This window comes from Pristis pectinata, chromosome 6 (assembly GCF_009764475.1).
Source record: "Pristis pectinata isolate sPriPec2 chromosome 6, sPriPec2.1.pri, whole genome shotgun sequence".
Lineage (NCBI taxonomy): Eukaryota > Metazoa > Chordata > Chondrichthyes > Rhinopristiformes > Pristidae > Pristis > Pristis pectinata.
This window is the reverse complement of record NC_067410.1, coordinates 24,252,911-24,268,112: the sequence shown is the minus strand read 5'-3', so window position 1 is coordinate 24,268,112 and position 15,202 is coordinate 24,252,911. Positions and strand designations below refer to the sequence as shown.

The 15,202-nt window shown below is 39.4% G+C and overlaps 1 protein-coding gene across 5 annotated transcripts in view; it reads left to right on the top strand.

Moving 5' to 3' along the window:
• The window catches only part of wnt5a (wingless-type MMTV integration site family, member 5a), a 31,128-nt gene extending 21,105 nt beyond the window's left edge, over positions 1–10,023 (top strand). For all 5 annotated transcript variants that reach the window (XM_052017843.1, XM_052017847.1, XM_052017846.1 and 2 more), the window contains exon 5: positions 9,526–10,023. In XM_052017843.1, the coding sequence (XP_051873803.1) occupies positions 9,526–9,984 (459 nt within the window). In that variant the 3' untranslated portion in view covers positions 9,985–10,023. The remainder of the gene's footprint in view (positions 1–9,525) is intronic.
• Positions 10,024–15,202: the final 5,179 nt, after the last annotated feature.

Genomic DNA, 15,202 nt, shown 5'->3' with positions numbered 1-15,202 from the left:
GTCAGCAAGTTCTTCCTCCACAGAGCTACCGGCACTCGACAATGAATCTCAAAGTTATGGACAGAGATTGCAGTTAGGTGAGTGAAGTGGGTGTGGTGCATTGAGTGGTGCTTAAAGCTGGTGGGTGAGGAGAGGTAATGATGTAGTCTCTGCCCATGAAACATGTAAGAGTTAAATGGAGCAGTGTTGTCCATACCAGTGAGGGATTACTTCTTGTGTAGATATTGACTGTAGACTCCTCCCATTACCTGGAGGGTTTTGTGGTCTGCTGCAGTAGATAACCCTTCTGTTCTTCTGTTGAGATGATGAGATGAAGATATGATGAGATGATGAGAAGATATCATCATCATCATCATCATCATCTCAACGGGAGCACCTGGAGGAAACCCAGGAGTTTACAAGGAGAGCATGCAGACTCCAGACAGACAGCACAGTAGGTCAGGAATGAGCACAGGTCACTGGAAATGTGAGGTAGCAGCTCTACTAGCTGAGTCACCGTGCCACCTTATTGAATAAGGTCCAGGAGCTTGTTTATTTTCTCTTAGCCAACACTTCCCATCAAAACCTGGAGATACTGTGACTCCACTGTGACTGCAAACCACTCTGCACTATACACTTACCCAGAATATGGAAATCCATTACTGTAATGTTATGTGTAATTGAATACAGATATTGATTCCAAATCCCCGACTTTCATAATGTAAGTACCAGGATGTACTTACAACTGTGACAATTTCTAGCAGAAAATGTAATTGCAGAAGTCTGTCCTCTGTTAAAGTGGATTTTTGCAAGCACGTTTTCTAATGATTAACACAGCACCATGAACATTGCATTTTTTATAGATATTAATTATTGTACCCTGCAGTTTGTTCATACTAATGTGACTTATCTGGGCGCAAAGGTGAATTTAATAGAAATTTTCATGATAAGTGGATGCCGTGCTGGCACAGTAACTGTGAACTGCACTATGGTGGAAACAATTGAGTTCTTTTTTAATACCTCTAAAAAATACTCACAGGACTGTACTTTAGTGTTCATAACTCAAACAGTTGGAATCCATTCTCATCACCTAACTAAGCACAAGGGCACAAATGCTATATATGGAATTCTTTTATGAGATCCAGTAATGTGTATGCATTGGAAACAATTAGATCTGCAAACCTAGTAACTGCAATAGTTGTGTTAAACTTTAAAAAAAAAGGTATTAAATTTTGATACTAGTCTAAATCATTATTTACAATCGGCTATTCTCATTTGACAAATATGCTGCATTTTTGTCTGGACATTTCATATTGGAAAAATTATTAAGTTCTGTAACACTTTTATAGGCGAACAGCTTTTCATAGTGGATTATGGTGCAGCATTAATGGTGTCCCCAGAGAGGGCTATAGACATTTTCTGGAGGTGTGAAAGGCACCCTGAGTGCATAGAAATGTTCAAAAGAGGAAAGAAAATGCAGCTTGATTAAATGTTTAAGTCACAACTGCAATACCATTAATTGTTCCATTTTCAGTATGGAAACTAGGCAAGATTTTATTTTTAAAGTGTTAACTTTTAAACTGTCATTGGATCTAAGAACATTCCAGTTTTTAGAGGCCAACCATTTATAAACCAATTTTAAGTTCACCCACTTACACTTGACTACTTGAATCTAAATGCTGGTTTTACTGAAATTTGGATTTTAGACAAATGAAATAAACTATTAAATCTTTTAATAACATCAGCACAGTGTGCTTCCTTTTCCCACATTTTTTAATCTAAACTTTGGATTACATTTAATTGTTTCTAATTTGTTTCTTTTTTTTCTTCCCATTTGGACATAGTAAGTTGTAGAATTCGAGCCTTGATAAAGCCTTGAGTTGCTTTTGGGTCCTGAGTAGCATAAGTTAAGACTTCTGGATCGTAAAGACAACTAGGGCACCTTTTCCTTCTGCTATCAGAAGAACAAGATTGAATCTCACACAACAGTAGCAAACTTGTCATACCATGATGAGAACCTCTCTGTGTTTCAGGAAGGGATAATTTAACTTTTGTTTTGCAATGTGTCATTACATTGCTAAAATAGGAAATAATTGGTTATAGTAATTTGTGCAATGTGCAATCCCATCAAATTCATTTATCTTTTAAAAAACTTTAATTAGATCATCATTCAACCATCAACAGTCAAGAAAATACAAAAAATGCTGATGAAATCTGCTTTCACAATTTACTGTTTAAACCCTGATTTCATTCTAGTGAATCCATGCTGTTCCCCTTCCAAAGCCAATTTCAAGCCACATTTTGTTGAAGACATAAAATGATCTTTGTGACACAAGCCATCATTGACATAGAAGTCTGCCAGGAAATCATAGCAGAAAGGAGATACTCCACGACTTGCTGGATGATTGGTGGTGTTGCAATGTCAGCTTCATGGAATGGCATTTCCAATATCATTTCCATGAAGTTGCTACAATTGCACATCAGTTGCCTCATAAACTTTCCACAAAGTTAATTCTGGTGAATGATAATAAAGTGCCTTTTAGTGGCATAGTAAATGTTAATGGTAGCCAATCAACCTCGTTTTCCAAGAGAGTGAACCGTGTGGAGTGCTGTCTCACTTTTCCAGCTTGTGAATTATTTTAGGAGATTTTAGTAATGACAAATATTTCTATTTCTGATTCTTCTTTCTTTCCCCTCTCTTAATCCATGCTTTCTTTCACTCGCTTTACTTCACTTGGCAGACTTGATTAAATCATGGGCTGGATTTAGGTAGCTAATTTTGCCACTTCTAGATGCTCCATTGCTATTTATCCATTTAATCGGCAATGTCCAGTACTTTCATGTATTCGGTGCTGCACCTGTCATTTCACTCTGCCGTTAGTTTCCATGTGCAATCCTTTTTATTATCAGTACTTATGGTGAGAAATTGTCTCTTGATCTGGCACTGTCTCTGAAATTCCATTGCTTTCAATCGGAATTATATAAATGAGACTTGGGAAGCTGAGGGGAAGTGAAGTTACTTTTTTAAAAATTGCTTTAGTTTAATGTTTTTAATTTATGTGTTTCGCAATACTTTGGATGACTATTTAAAGCAAAAACAATTTAATTTGTTTAAGTGGTTGATTTTAATGGCTTTTAAACACCTCCAAATTTCAGAGACATTTAAGAATGGTTAAAAATTATACTGTCACCTTTTTCAGGTGACAAAATTGGTGACAGGCTTTTCCCAGCTGCCAAGGCTCTTGGGGTGGGGGAGGGGGGCGGTGGGGAGAGGGGATTGCAAGTGCAGCTTCTTTGGTGCGTCATTGAAGACCTTGCCTTCACAAAGACCATGTCACTGGAGTTTTGGTTACTCCGGTAACAGGGTGTGCAAATGTCAACAAAAGGGACAGCAAAATTGATCCTCTGCATCGCACGCGGGCAAGTACAGATTTGGAAGAAACAGGACGGACGGTTCCAGTACAGGGATCTGATCAGCAAAGCCTTGCCCAGTGAATGCATCTAGTCTAATTCGTCCTCCCTCTTAGTCCTCTCTCTGTTTATTCTTAAATCTCCTCAGCTAAGGGGATCTGTTGGTTATTCCATTATTTATCAAGACCTGAGATGCCCTGGTTTCTTGTTTTGCTGTTTTCCACTATCTAACAGCTTTATGGGCTAATGATTTAAAAGTCTAAATGTGGCAAATGATTTAAAAGTCTAAATGTGCTCAAACCCTTGCAATTAATGTTGCATGTGACAAGTTGCCCACTCTCGCAAAACATGGCATAATGTATCATGAGGCTCAGGGGATAAAACTAAAATCAGTGCTTATGAAAGCATCCGATAGTTGAAGCATAATTTCCTTGTTTCAGCATTCCAGCATTCTAGAGATCAAGGACAATGTTTCATTAAAATTTTTATCCCTGCATGCATGGAAGGAGAAACTGTCAACGTTTCGGGTCCGGGGACCCTTCGTCACAACTGTTTGTTTCAGTCACTTCGAGACCAGGGAAGTGTCCCGACTGCCCAAACCCTGGAGCCCGTGGAGTTGCCAGTTTCCCAGCCCACCACCCTGTTCCCCCGCCCTCCGAACTGAACCTGTTGACATCCCTGGACCTACAGACTTGGCTCACTGATTCAGTCACTCACCCTTCTCCCCAGCCAACTTCTGTGGACGTTTCCCAATTCTAAAGGCTAAATACTCCACCCCCATATCATTCAGACTCTTAATCCTATGGGCTCAACCCACAGAGAAGAACCTATACCCACCTAGAAGCCCACAATCACCTCCCAGCCTGTCCCTCTCCACAAGGGGAGGACTTACAGTAACATCCCACTCCCACTGTTTAACATAATAAGCAGACCAAATGCCATTTACTCCTCCACAGAATATATTTCCTTAAAAATGCACCTCTTTGTCTTCTTTGGACCTGTTGGGCAACCCTATACTTGCAGTTCATCTTCTGCATTTTGACCACTCACTAAGTTTGATTTTCGCTGTAATTTTCTCTTTCCATTTTGAGAATAATATATCATTTTGAAATGAACCACGTTTAAGCATTAGGTAAGGGGAAGAATTACAGACATAACCAATGATTTGCAAAGCTATACTACTGGGGTCACTTCTGCTTTTAGCCAAATCATCTGGTGCAAGAGTTGAATATAATTTAAACATAAAATAGAACTGCCAATTTTATGTGTTGAATTTATTTATACTCTAAAACATTGATAATAAGAGGATATTAAAGCATAGTTTTTTTTGGAATTGATGAAGGGAGGAGGTTGGTCAGACTTCTCAGTATGGGTTTAAGTGATTTCTTACAGTCTCATATTTTCTCAGAAGCTGTAACCGCACAGATTTTCCAAATGCCAATCAAACTGATACCAACAGAGATAAAATGTTATCTTATCAAACTCTGTGACATAAGCATTGAATCTGGAGTGTTGCCTGCCACAATCACTGGTTATCATTTCTATACTGAATGAAGAATTAAGTTGCCTGTTGTTCTTTCCTTTGTAATTTGGAACAGTTGAAACTTAAGACTGGTCATTCTATGGAAGAAATATTTTGGTTCACTAAAGTAATGAATAAATTGGACAAAGAACTGCAGCAACATGAGGAAAACCATGTTATTCTAATGTTTTCATGGATCATCATCCGGTGTTATGGTGAAGCAAGATAATTCCTGTTTAATTTCACTCCCCCATTAATTGAATTGCTTGTTATTTGCTAGCATATTGTCTTTTTCAAAATAAATACTGGTTAAAATAAACCTTCTATTTAATTGTTAATTATTTTTCATTTCCTAATGGGTGATACTTTAAACTATATTCACATAACGTAGACAAAATTTTAAGTGAAATGTGCACATTTGGCTGCTGGGCATTCCAGTGAATTCCTTCATTGCGGATATCGGATACAGTGGTACATACACAGAACTTATCTGGAAGTACACAAGACTGAGAATGGAGATTAACTATTTTCTCAATTTGTGTAACTTTGGTTCTAATGTTATATTCAACTGCTTCTGTTGATGTAATGAAAGCTCAAGTGACACTTAATAATGCTCCATTTTATATCATTGTTATATGATCCATCCAAAAGAATTATAGTTTATAGTGCCTCCCAAACCATGATTTTTCCATGATTTGCAAGAAAAAGTAACTGGCAACTAATACTAATATTGTTGCCGTGAAATGTTTCAATCTAATTGATCTAAAACATTTCTGGCCCTAATTCCTAATAGAGAGTTGTTTGTTGAAGTGTTAACTCGTATTTCTCTTCACTTTTGAAAGGAGTTTGTATTTATACAGCACTGTATCATTCCCCTCACCTAAATTACCCTTGAAGGAAATGTAGTCATGCTAAACATGACAACCAATTTGTGCTTATCTAGGTTCTATAATCAGGAAATGTTTGCCTTTTGATTGCATCCATTATGGGAATATGTTGTTCAGAACAACATTAGAATACTCTTCTCAGCAAATAGTACCAGAAAACCTAGTTATGTAAATTGTTCATCAATGACATCTTAGTTATATTGTAAAGTATTTATAATAAAGATTCATAATTGTAAGTATGCAATTATTTTAAATTCACTGCTTGACTATCATCGCTTTCATAGCAAACTTTCTAAGTTGGCAGGGAAAGACTGAGAAAATTCAATATGGGTCAGTAGGAGCAAACCTGCTTCACACAGAGGTAGACAGGAGTGCCTTAATTATTCAGTCCCCTGGCAGTCATAATTTTTTTCCTGCTGCCTGTCCAAAAACAATTGTTTAATGGGTATTTTATTGATCTTAAAAAATCTGCGCATCTGTGGATGAAATGTCATTGCAGCTCCCTTAGGAATTTGCTACTGACAGATTAGTTAATCAGGTCTTTAAAAACGAAACTTTAATGACATCTCTGTATTGCTTTCCCTGATATATGTATTTGTGTTTTTGCACTGCTTTTCCTATAAACTGTAGGAGGTGAATTTAACAGCAAACTAGAAAAATAATTTAAGTTAACCATGAGATTAACATAGAACTAGTTCCATGCATCTAAAAACAAGTTCAGGTATGCAACTTCACATAATTTCACAAACATATAGGAACACCTTGCATTTTTATTGATCCAAAATGGATGAACAGTCTTGAGACTGGTTTCAAGATCCTTGGGAATGTATGTCTTTGATTTTGTCCAGACTCCAAACTATCTATACTTGAAACTGCTGTTGATGTAGTAGATTTAGGCAATCCTCACACTTACTGTTCCTGTGCAGAAATTATTGATCCAATATGGATTTGGTTTAAGTTTTTATGGACTGAATATATTGAAAAGAGATGCATTGATCACCTAGCTTTAGACTGATAAAGGTAAGAATTTTCACAGATTGTATTTAGATTTGAAAATTATATTATCCAGTAAAAAAGTTATATTATCCTGTTCCTCAGGAGCAGAACTCATGCCACAATTACTTATAATGACATGAATCAAAATATTTATAAAAGCACAAAATCAGTATTATTTTATTAGACAACAATACATTTAAATTTCAATCAGTTTATGTTTATGGTTAAGTGTGAATTAGAAATTAGGCATTTGACCAGAGTTTAGTGTTGCAATTTAGGAATGTAGGACAAAAGGAACAGGAGGTTTATAATCTTGTTTTGTCAGCAATGATCTAGACTTTACTCTGTTGACTCACTATTTTCCCCTATGTCTTAATATATTTGGTTAGAACAATCTACCAAATCAGAGATTTACAAGCTGGCTTGAACGTTTTACTGACCAACAAGTTGCAACTTTGCCGAGATGATAATTCATAATTTTCAAAACCTGCTTTAACCTGTCACCAGGCACACTTTTCTGTTGGAAGCTGTCTCCCAGCAGATTAGTAAGTCCCAGAGCAGTGCAGGGCATTCTCGATCAAAAAATAACAGGCTCCACCTCCAGAATTGCTTTGAGAGCCAGTTAAGCCCTGCCCTCAGGCTTACTGGCTTTGACATTCACAACGGTTCAAAAACTAAAAATTAAAAATATAAAACTATTCCTGCATCAGGAAACTCACAAGCATAAAAAAGACATTGCAATTAACTGAATTAAATAATGAAAAAGGAAATTCCTTGTTCAAATGCTGGAAGATATTTGGAAGCTTGTGCTCCTGTGCTAGACTTGTGGGAAGTCAACCCCTGGCCTGGGATTAGATATGAGTCAACCAGATGATCTAAGCTTTCACCTTTGCTCAGACACCCCAAACATCCACCCCATGATGTGTAACTGTTGTATTTTTATAGGAAGACCCAGGCCATTGACAAACGACTTAGCGTCAATTGCTCTTTGCTGAAGAGAGTTCCAAACTTCTACCTCTTTTGCATGCAGAAGTGTTTCCTAAATTCACTCTTAAAAGGCCTGGCTCTAATTTTTACATTTTGCCCCCTAGCCTAGACTCCCTAGTCAGCAGGAGTCATTTGTCTCTATCTACACTATCAGTTCCCCTTAATATCATTGATGAAATCACCCTTTAACCTTCTCAAACACAAGGAATACAACCTTAGTTTATGTTATTTCTGCTTTTAATTTACCCTTTGGAGTCTAGAGATATAATCCTGGTAAATCAGTGCTGCAATCTCTCCAAATCCAATATGTCCTTTCGACAAGACTCTCAGAGTATCCCAGGTGTGATCTAACTGTGACCTTACACCGCCATGGAACAACATCTACCCTCTTGTACTCTGGATCTCTAGAAAATCATCCATTGGCCTTTTTGATCATTTCCTGCAGCTGTATATATTTTAAAACTCCATGCCATTAGCCTTGTATCTTTTTGGGCATCCATCGCTTCCAATTTTATTCCATTTGGAAAATGCTCTTCTATCTATTTTAGTTCATGACCTCACATTTGCCTAGATTGAAATTTATTTTCCAGCGATTTCATCTACTTGGTTAATCTATTAATATCTCTCTAATTTAGTGCTTCTATCTATGCTGCTTAAACAGTCACCTGTGTAGGTCACAGATAAAACATGTGACAACATGACTCTTTTGGCGATCAGCACTGTGAAATTTTACTTGCACTTTTTTGAGGATTCTGGGTATGTCACACACCTGTGACCAGTAGGACTGGGATGTGAGAGTCATGGTATGGTGAGCAAAAATGCCTTCTTAGCCAGAAATACCAACATTAATTGGCTGGAAAAATACTGCCTTATTTTCGCCGTTTCCAGTTGAATGCTGTTTCTGTATTTGATTTTGCTTCCAGTTTGTATTTCTTTCCACCCTGAAATACTGAGCAGACTTTAAGTCAGCCAGGTGTTTGTACAGCAGATTATGAGCTGCGAAACTGGTTGCAATGTAGGTGCACACCTTTGCATCCAGAGATTTTGAATTGTTCTGAAAGGACGCGTGGCTGGAATTCTTTAATGGAACGCTAAACAAGAGCCTGGGGGTGGAGTGGCGGTGTCTGTTGGACTGGCAGCCACTGCTGGCTGGGGTTGGGGGAGAAGAGGGAGTGCAGGTCTTGGGAGTGGGATGTTACTGTGAGTCCTTCCCTTGTGGAGGGGGACAGGCTAGGAGGTGATTGTGGGCTTCTAGGTGAGTATAGGTTCTTCTCTGTGGGTTGAGCCCATAGGATTAAGAGTCCGAATGAGATGGGGTGGAGTATGTAGCCTTTAGAATTGGGAAACGTCCACAGAATTTGACTGGGGAGAAGGGCGAGTGGCTGAATCGGTGAACCGAGTCTGTAGGTCCAGGGACGTCAACAGGTTCAATTCGGAGGGCGGGGGGAACAGGGTGGTGGGCTGGGAAACTGGCAACTCCACGGGCTCCAGGGTTTGGGCAGTCGGGACACTTCCCTGGTCTCGAAGCAACTGAAACGAACTGTTGTAACGAAGGGTCCCCGGACCCGAAACGTTGACAGTTTCTCCTTCCACAGATGCTGCCCGACCCTCTGAGTTTTTAACCCCCAGCATTTTCTGGTTTCATTTCAGATTTGCAGCATCTGCAGTCACTTTTTCATGAACTAACTTTACCCGGGGTTGCCCGAGTTTTATTTTAACGTGTCCCCTCTGTGTTTGCTGCAGACGGTGTACAACCTGGCGGACGTGGCGTGTAAGTGTCACGGGGTGTCGGGCTCCTGCAGCCTGAAGACTTGCTGGCTGCAGCTGGCCGACTTCAGGAAGGTGGGCGATGCACTGAAGGAGAAATACGACAGCGCCACGGCCATGAAGTTGAACGGGCGCGGCAAACTGGTGCAAGTCAACAGCCGCTTCAACACGCCCACCACCCTGGACCTGGTCTACGTCGACCAGAGCCCCGACTACTGCGTCCGCAACGAGAGCACCGGCTCCCTGGGCACCCAAGGGCGCCTGTGCAACAAGACCTCGGAGGGGATGGATGGGTGTGCGCTCATGTGCTGCGGCCGGGGCTACGACCAGTTCAAGACAGTGCGCACGGAGCGCTGTCACTGCAAGTTCCACTGGTGTTGCTATGTCAAGTGCAAGAAGTGCACCGAAGTGGTTGATCAGTTCGTCTGCAAATAACACCCCACTTTCCACCCCCAGCCCCCGCCCCCCTCAAAATACAGCTACACAGGGACTCCGAGAACTAGAGACACCCAGGGGCACTCTGCCGTAGCTGAAACAGTCCATCTAATACTTGAGCTAATTGAAAATTAATTGATCAAGCCAAAGAAAACAAAATAGCACATGGACTCTTATCCCCACGACCCATCTATAAAGTCTGGCCAAAGTGGAAGTAACTAACATTTGCCGTTCAGTGATCTTCGATACTGGCGGGTTATCAGTCCAGAACAGCAGGGCAATGCTGGACTCAACAGTGCACTCAGAACAACGGCCTCGCCTCTTATTGGAGAGAGGGCAGAGGTGGGGAGCAGCAGAGGGAAACTTCGGCAGCTACTCTTGTTAGCTGATCCCGTCTGTAAAATGGTCCAGACTGGCCACATGAAATAGTTGGCATTGACTAATTCGAAGGATCAATGGCTAAATTCTGAGCGTACTTTTCTATGGATCTAAAGGAGAAAGATGTCAACTGAACGCCCGTAACTCGCCCTTTGAGGAAAACGACGCCACGCCAGCAGCCCGATAAAAGGATTATTTTTTAAATATAAAAGTGACAATTTATTAGATATATTTCAGAATATGCATTGAAACATGCAAAAAAACAATTATGCTGACAGTCGTTCATTAGCCAGTCTGAGACTTAAACTTACAGGGTTCATGTCATCTGATGGAAACGTCCATTTTTATGTCGCTTTCGTATATTTAAAAGCATGGTTTACTTCATCGCTTGTCAAGTATTTATTTTGCGGAAAATATTTGCTCTGGTGGTTGTCCGGTTTCTGTGCATTTCAACTTTCTTATTCAAACATGTCACGGTTAATGGGAGCTGCCTTACAGACGGGCAATAACTTACTGATCATCTTTAATTGCAATATTTTAGTTTCCAAAATAATAGATATATAACTGCAGGTCGAAAACGGGAGGACTTGCTGGGATGGTAACTATATATTACGGGCAAACTAAGGTTTATTTGGTGTCTAATATTCCAGCTTTGTATATACGTTTACAATCAGCGATTTAAATTGTATTTATTTACAAGTTATATTTAGAATAGAGTCGTCTACCTTTCAGCGTTTTAACGGATTTGCTGTATTAGTGGTCACCTAACACTTTTCATTGGTTCCTATTTCTTTAAATCCGTGGAAATGTCGCGCGAATTGGGCATTGCTTCTGTCTGTAGGATGTTTGGTTTTCAACCCCGGGAGCAGTTTGGGAACATTCAGTTCCATCGGAATGTTGCACTGACATAAGTTGTAAAATTGTTACAGTCAGCACTTGTGCACCCTACATTCCCATTTATTAAATCGTCTGGGGCACATTTTTTTGAGGTTTGAATTGGTTCATAATTTGTGTTACGTTTGTTCCGAAAGGCATTTTATTATCGGGTTAGCGCAGAAAATGCCCACCCGGAAAGCATAGCACCTGAACTTGGTGGCTTCTTTAATAAGACAATCATTGTCTATGTGGCACTCACGTTTCTGGCACCGTTTCATTATTGCTTCGCATTCGACGTGTCTTAAATGTTGTACATTTTTAAATGGATCTTTTTTTTAGTTATAACAGTACAATATTGCAAAAATAGATATAACCCAGGCCAGTAAAAATGTCATCGCAATTAATTTAACCGTGGATAACTTTAATCTAGTATAATGTGTTGTATGCTTTTGGTGGTCTGATTGAACCGTACCTTGATCAAGGTTCACCGAATAACCTTAATCCTTATACCACCCCTTAATGTTTAATGGCTATTTATAAGGAGAGTTATTTTCAACGTTGAAAATAAAACTGCTATAGTTGAAATGTGTTATTGTTTGTATATTGACATGTGAAAACGTGTGTTGGTTCCAGAAATACTTTTATTAATTCAATATTTTCTTTCTTTTTAAAGCCCTCCCAAACTTTATTTCAATCGGAGCGGTACCCTTCCAATCGTATTTCTTTTTAGTCGCTATCAAGAGTAACATTAATCGGTTTAATACTCAAGGCATTAACGAGAAGCATCAGCGATTTATTTTGCTTTTCAATAACAGGGAACCAGCTTCCTTCTCTTTCCAATGATGCTGCCTGACCTACTGAGTGTTATTCCAGCATTTTCTGTTTTTATTCCTTCTTTTATTGATTTGAAGTACTATCAATTGGAGGCCAAGGCGCCAACATCGTCTAACAGGTTAGCGCGGGAAGCAGGTGGGAAGAGTGGGAATGAAGTGTCATTTCTTCTACTATCTTTGGAAGATCCAAATGAAGGTAGGAGCCAAGCGTTGGCAGTTTCTGCCTCGGCCATCCAAGGAGGCGCTCCGGAGTTTTAAAGTATTGCCTCTGCCACTTTAAAAGACACAGTCCTTTGTAGTGAAGCCTGAGAGTTTCTTCTTCATCACTGATTTGGAGACAGGAAGACATAAATTGAAGGAAAGATAACCTTGTTAAAATCTTCTTCATGTTCCGATGCTGCAAAGCAGAGCCGCTCAGGGGGTGCCGCTCTCGGATTCCCTCGCCATTCACTCCATCTGTTTCCAGACCTCTTTAAATGAGAAAATACTGCTCCCCCCTCACCCCCCGTCCTCCTTGTCTTACTGGAATTTAGTATTAACCGAAAGTAAGGCAGTCAAAAGCAAACCCATATGCTCTAAAATACCCCGAGGTATAAATCTGAGCTCGCTGGGTCTTCCCAAACCCGCCTTTCGTTCAAATATTTCCAGCTTACTTTGTCAGCTTCATTTGTTGTATTCTATTAGCAGTTTGATGTCGCCGCACTCTGAGAGAAAATGTTGTATTTGATCTGAAAATGTCCATCGGCATCCACTTGAATGCAAACCAGATATTCTAAAACCAGTTTGCAATAGCTATTTTGGGACTGTTAGCATTTTCTAGGGCACGCATCCTGTCTGTCAGAGTGGGATAACCGAGGGGGCAAAAAGACATCAACCGGGCTAAACTTGAGCATTCGGTTTACCGCACTCCCAGCAATTTGAATTTTTATCCTAATTAGTATGTTTCCTTCAAAAATCCACTAATAAAATCACCTCCTCCTTTGACAGACCCTCAAAAGATGATACATGCACTGACATAACTAAATGAATTTGCCAGATATTCTGTTTCTGTCCAGTACCTTGGACTGCGCGTAAACAACTTCTTTTACCAAACTCACGAGGTAATCTTCCACTTGAACAAATTTGTCAAATGTCCATTTGACGATAATGGACACTCTTGTTCTGAAACTTCACCAAGTTTAACAACAGACCGCTAAAGGCATCATTCCAAATATAAGCACTCCATTAGAAACGGTTTCTTTGCAGTAAAATAATTTGTGGTACTTTAACAGTGAACAATCTGTTTCAGTTCTCTTTACCCACAAGACCCCTCCCCCAACTCACATACACTTCTCCACATTATTGATCAATGCTCTCAGTTTGGGAAAATTTACATGTCAGCGTTTTTCCTCTGTTCAGATGGCCCGTCTAGTTTCTGCCTCGTTGCCTACAGCGTAGCTTTCGGTCTTACAAATCGCCTTCATGTACATCCCTTCAAATCAAAGGCGCTTTTTAAACCTAGAGAACCTCGCAACAATTACTCCAATTGTGTATTGCACTGTGCATAATTGGTAAAACTAAACACAAAACAATTGACTCCTGTATATATTGTCAGCCTACAAGCACAAGACCCACGGATAGGTTTCCCGGGAACTAAATGAACGTGTTGGGTAGCTGATAGATGGACACAGTTCACATGTCTGCAAGATCCCATTCTCTGAAAGTACCGCCGAATTCAGATATTCAACTTTCCTGAAACCTAAGTATGTTTGGCTAAGTATTTGTCACCCCATCCTCACTCCGAAATTGAGGGACGGGGAGTAAGTCAACGCTTTGATTATTCCAAGTCAGCAATTTATGGAATGACCAAGTCATCGGGGCACACCTGGGAAATTTGTTTTGGAAGTCCGCTGAATTCTCCGACGTGACACAAAGGTGTTTAATTAGTTAGAGAGCTCGGGCAAAGGAGTGGTGGCGGATCGCTTCCTGAGATGAAGAATGGCAATGTTGAAATGTACATTCCTACATTCATTCGGGGATTGAATAATCGTGCTTTATTCGTCTCCCAGTAAAAGAGCTGTACAGATAGGTAATGAAAAATTGCTCCTGAATGTTATGGCAATAGGGTAACAACCAACTTTCTTTGGGCATTCACACTTTGACACTTCATAGCAGGTGAGTCAGCTTTGAAAGTAGGAAGATAAAGGCATTTATTTTAATAAACATTGTCAAATGAAAAAAGGGATAATGGTTATTGACCCTGCTTTATAACTAGAAGACCACAGGAATTAACTGTTTAGCCCAAAGAGTAACATTTCAGAACTGATGAAATAAACTTTTAAGTTAACTTGATGTGCATCATAAAGTATTAGGGGACTCAAAGCAGGAATAACAAAGCCTTTACCCATCATCTTTCAAATAATTCTTGAATATAGGTTGTAGTTGAGATTTGGAGGATTGCCAATATAACACTTCTATTTTAAATCAGTGAGTTATGGAGCCAACTATAGGTACTGGTAGAGGATAAATGTCTACAGGCCATAACGTGGGCTTGTAAATACTCACTTGTAAAGATATGAGCTAGTTAAAAACAGCCAGCACACATTGCAAATGATAATTTGGATTTTTCAAATTTAATAGAATTCTTAAGGAGGTTAACAGTATACTGAAAAGGAAATGCAGTAAAAGTTGTGTATATGGAATTACAAAGGCATTTGTTAAAAAGCTGTAAAGCAAGCTTGTTGATAAAATGAACACATAGTATTGAATAACATATGGCAACTTGCAGAGCAAACTGGTGAAAGGACAAAGAATATAGAATAGTGGTAAACTTTTCTTGGGGTCAGAGGTTTATAAGCAGTAGTGCCTAGTTATGTTTAAAAAAAGAATTTAATAATTCGTAGGTGAATTTATGGGAATCATTGTCCACGTCTGCAAACGCCAAGGAAATCAGGGATTACCTGTGATCAATGAATAATGAGAAACATCAGATAATATACTTTGGGGGAAGACTGGGAAGAGGAAACATGTATGAAATATTAAAACTTTAAAATGAGCAAAAAAGGAAGATTTAGAGATTCATCAACATACTTTTTTTTAAAGAAAGAAGTAATGGTTAATAAAATGTTAATAAAGGCAAATGGGATCATAGA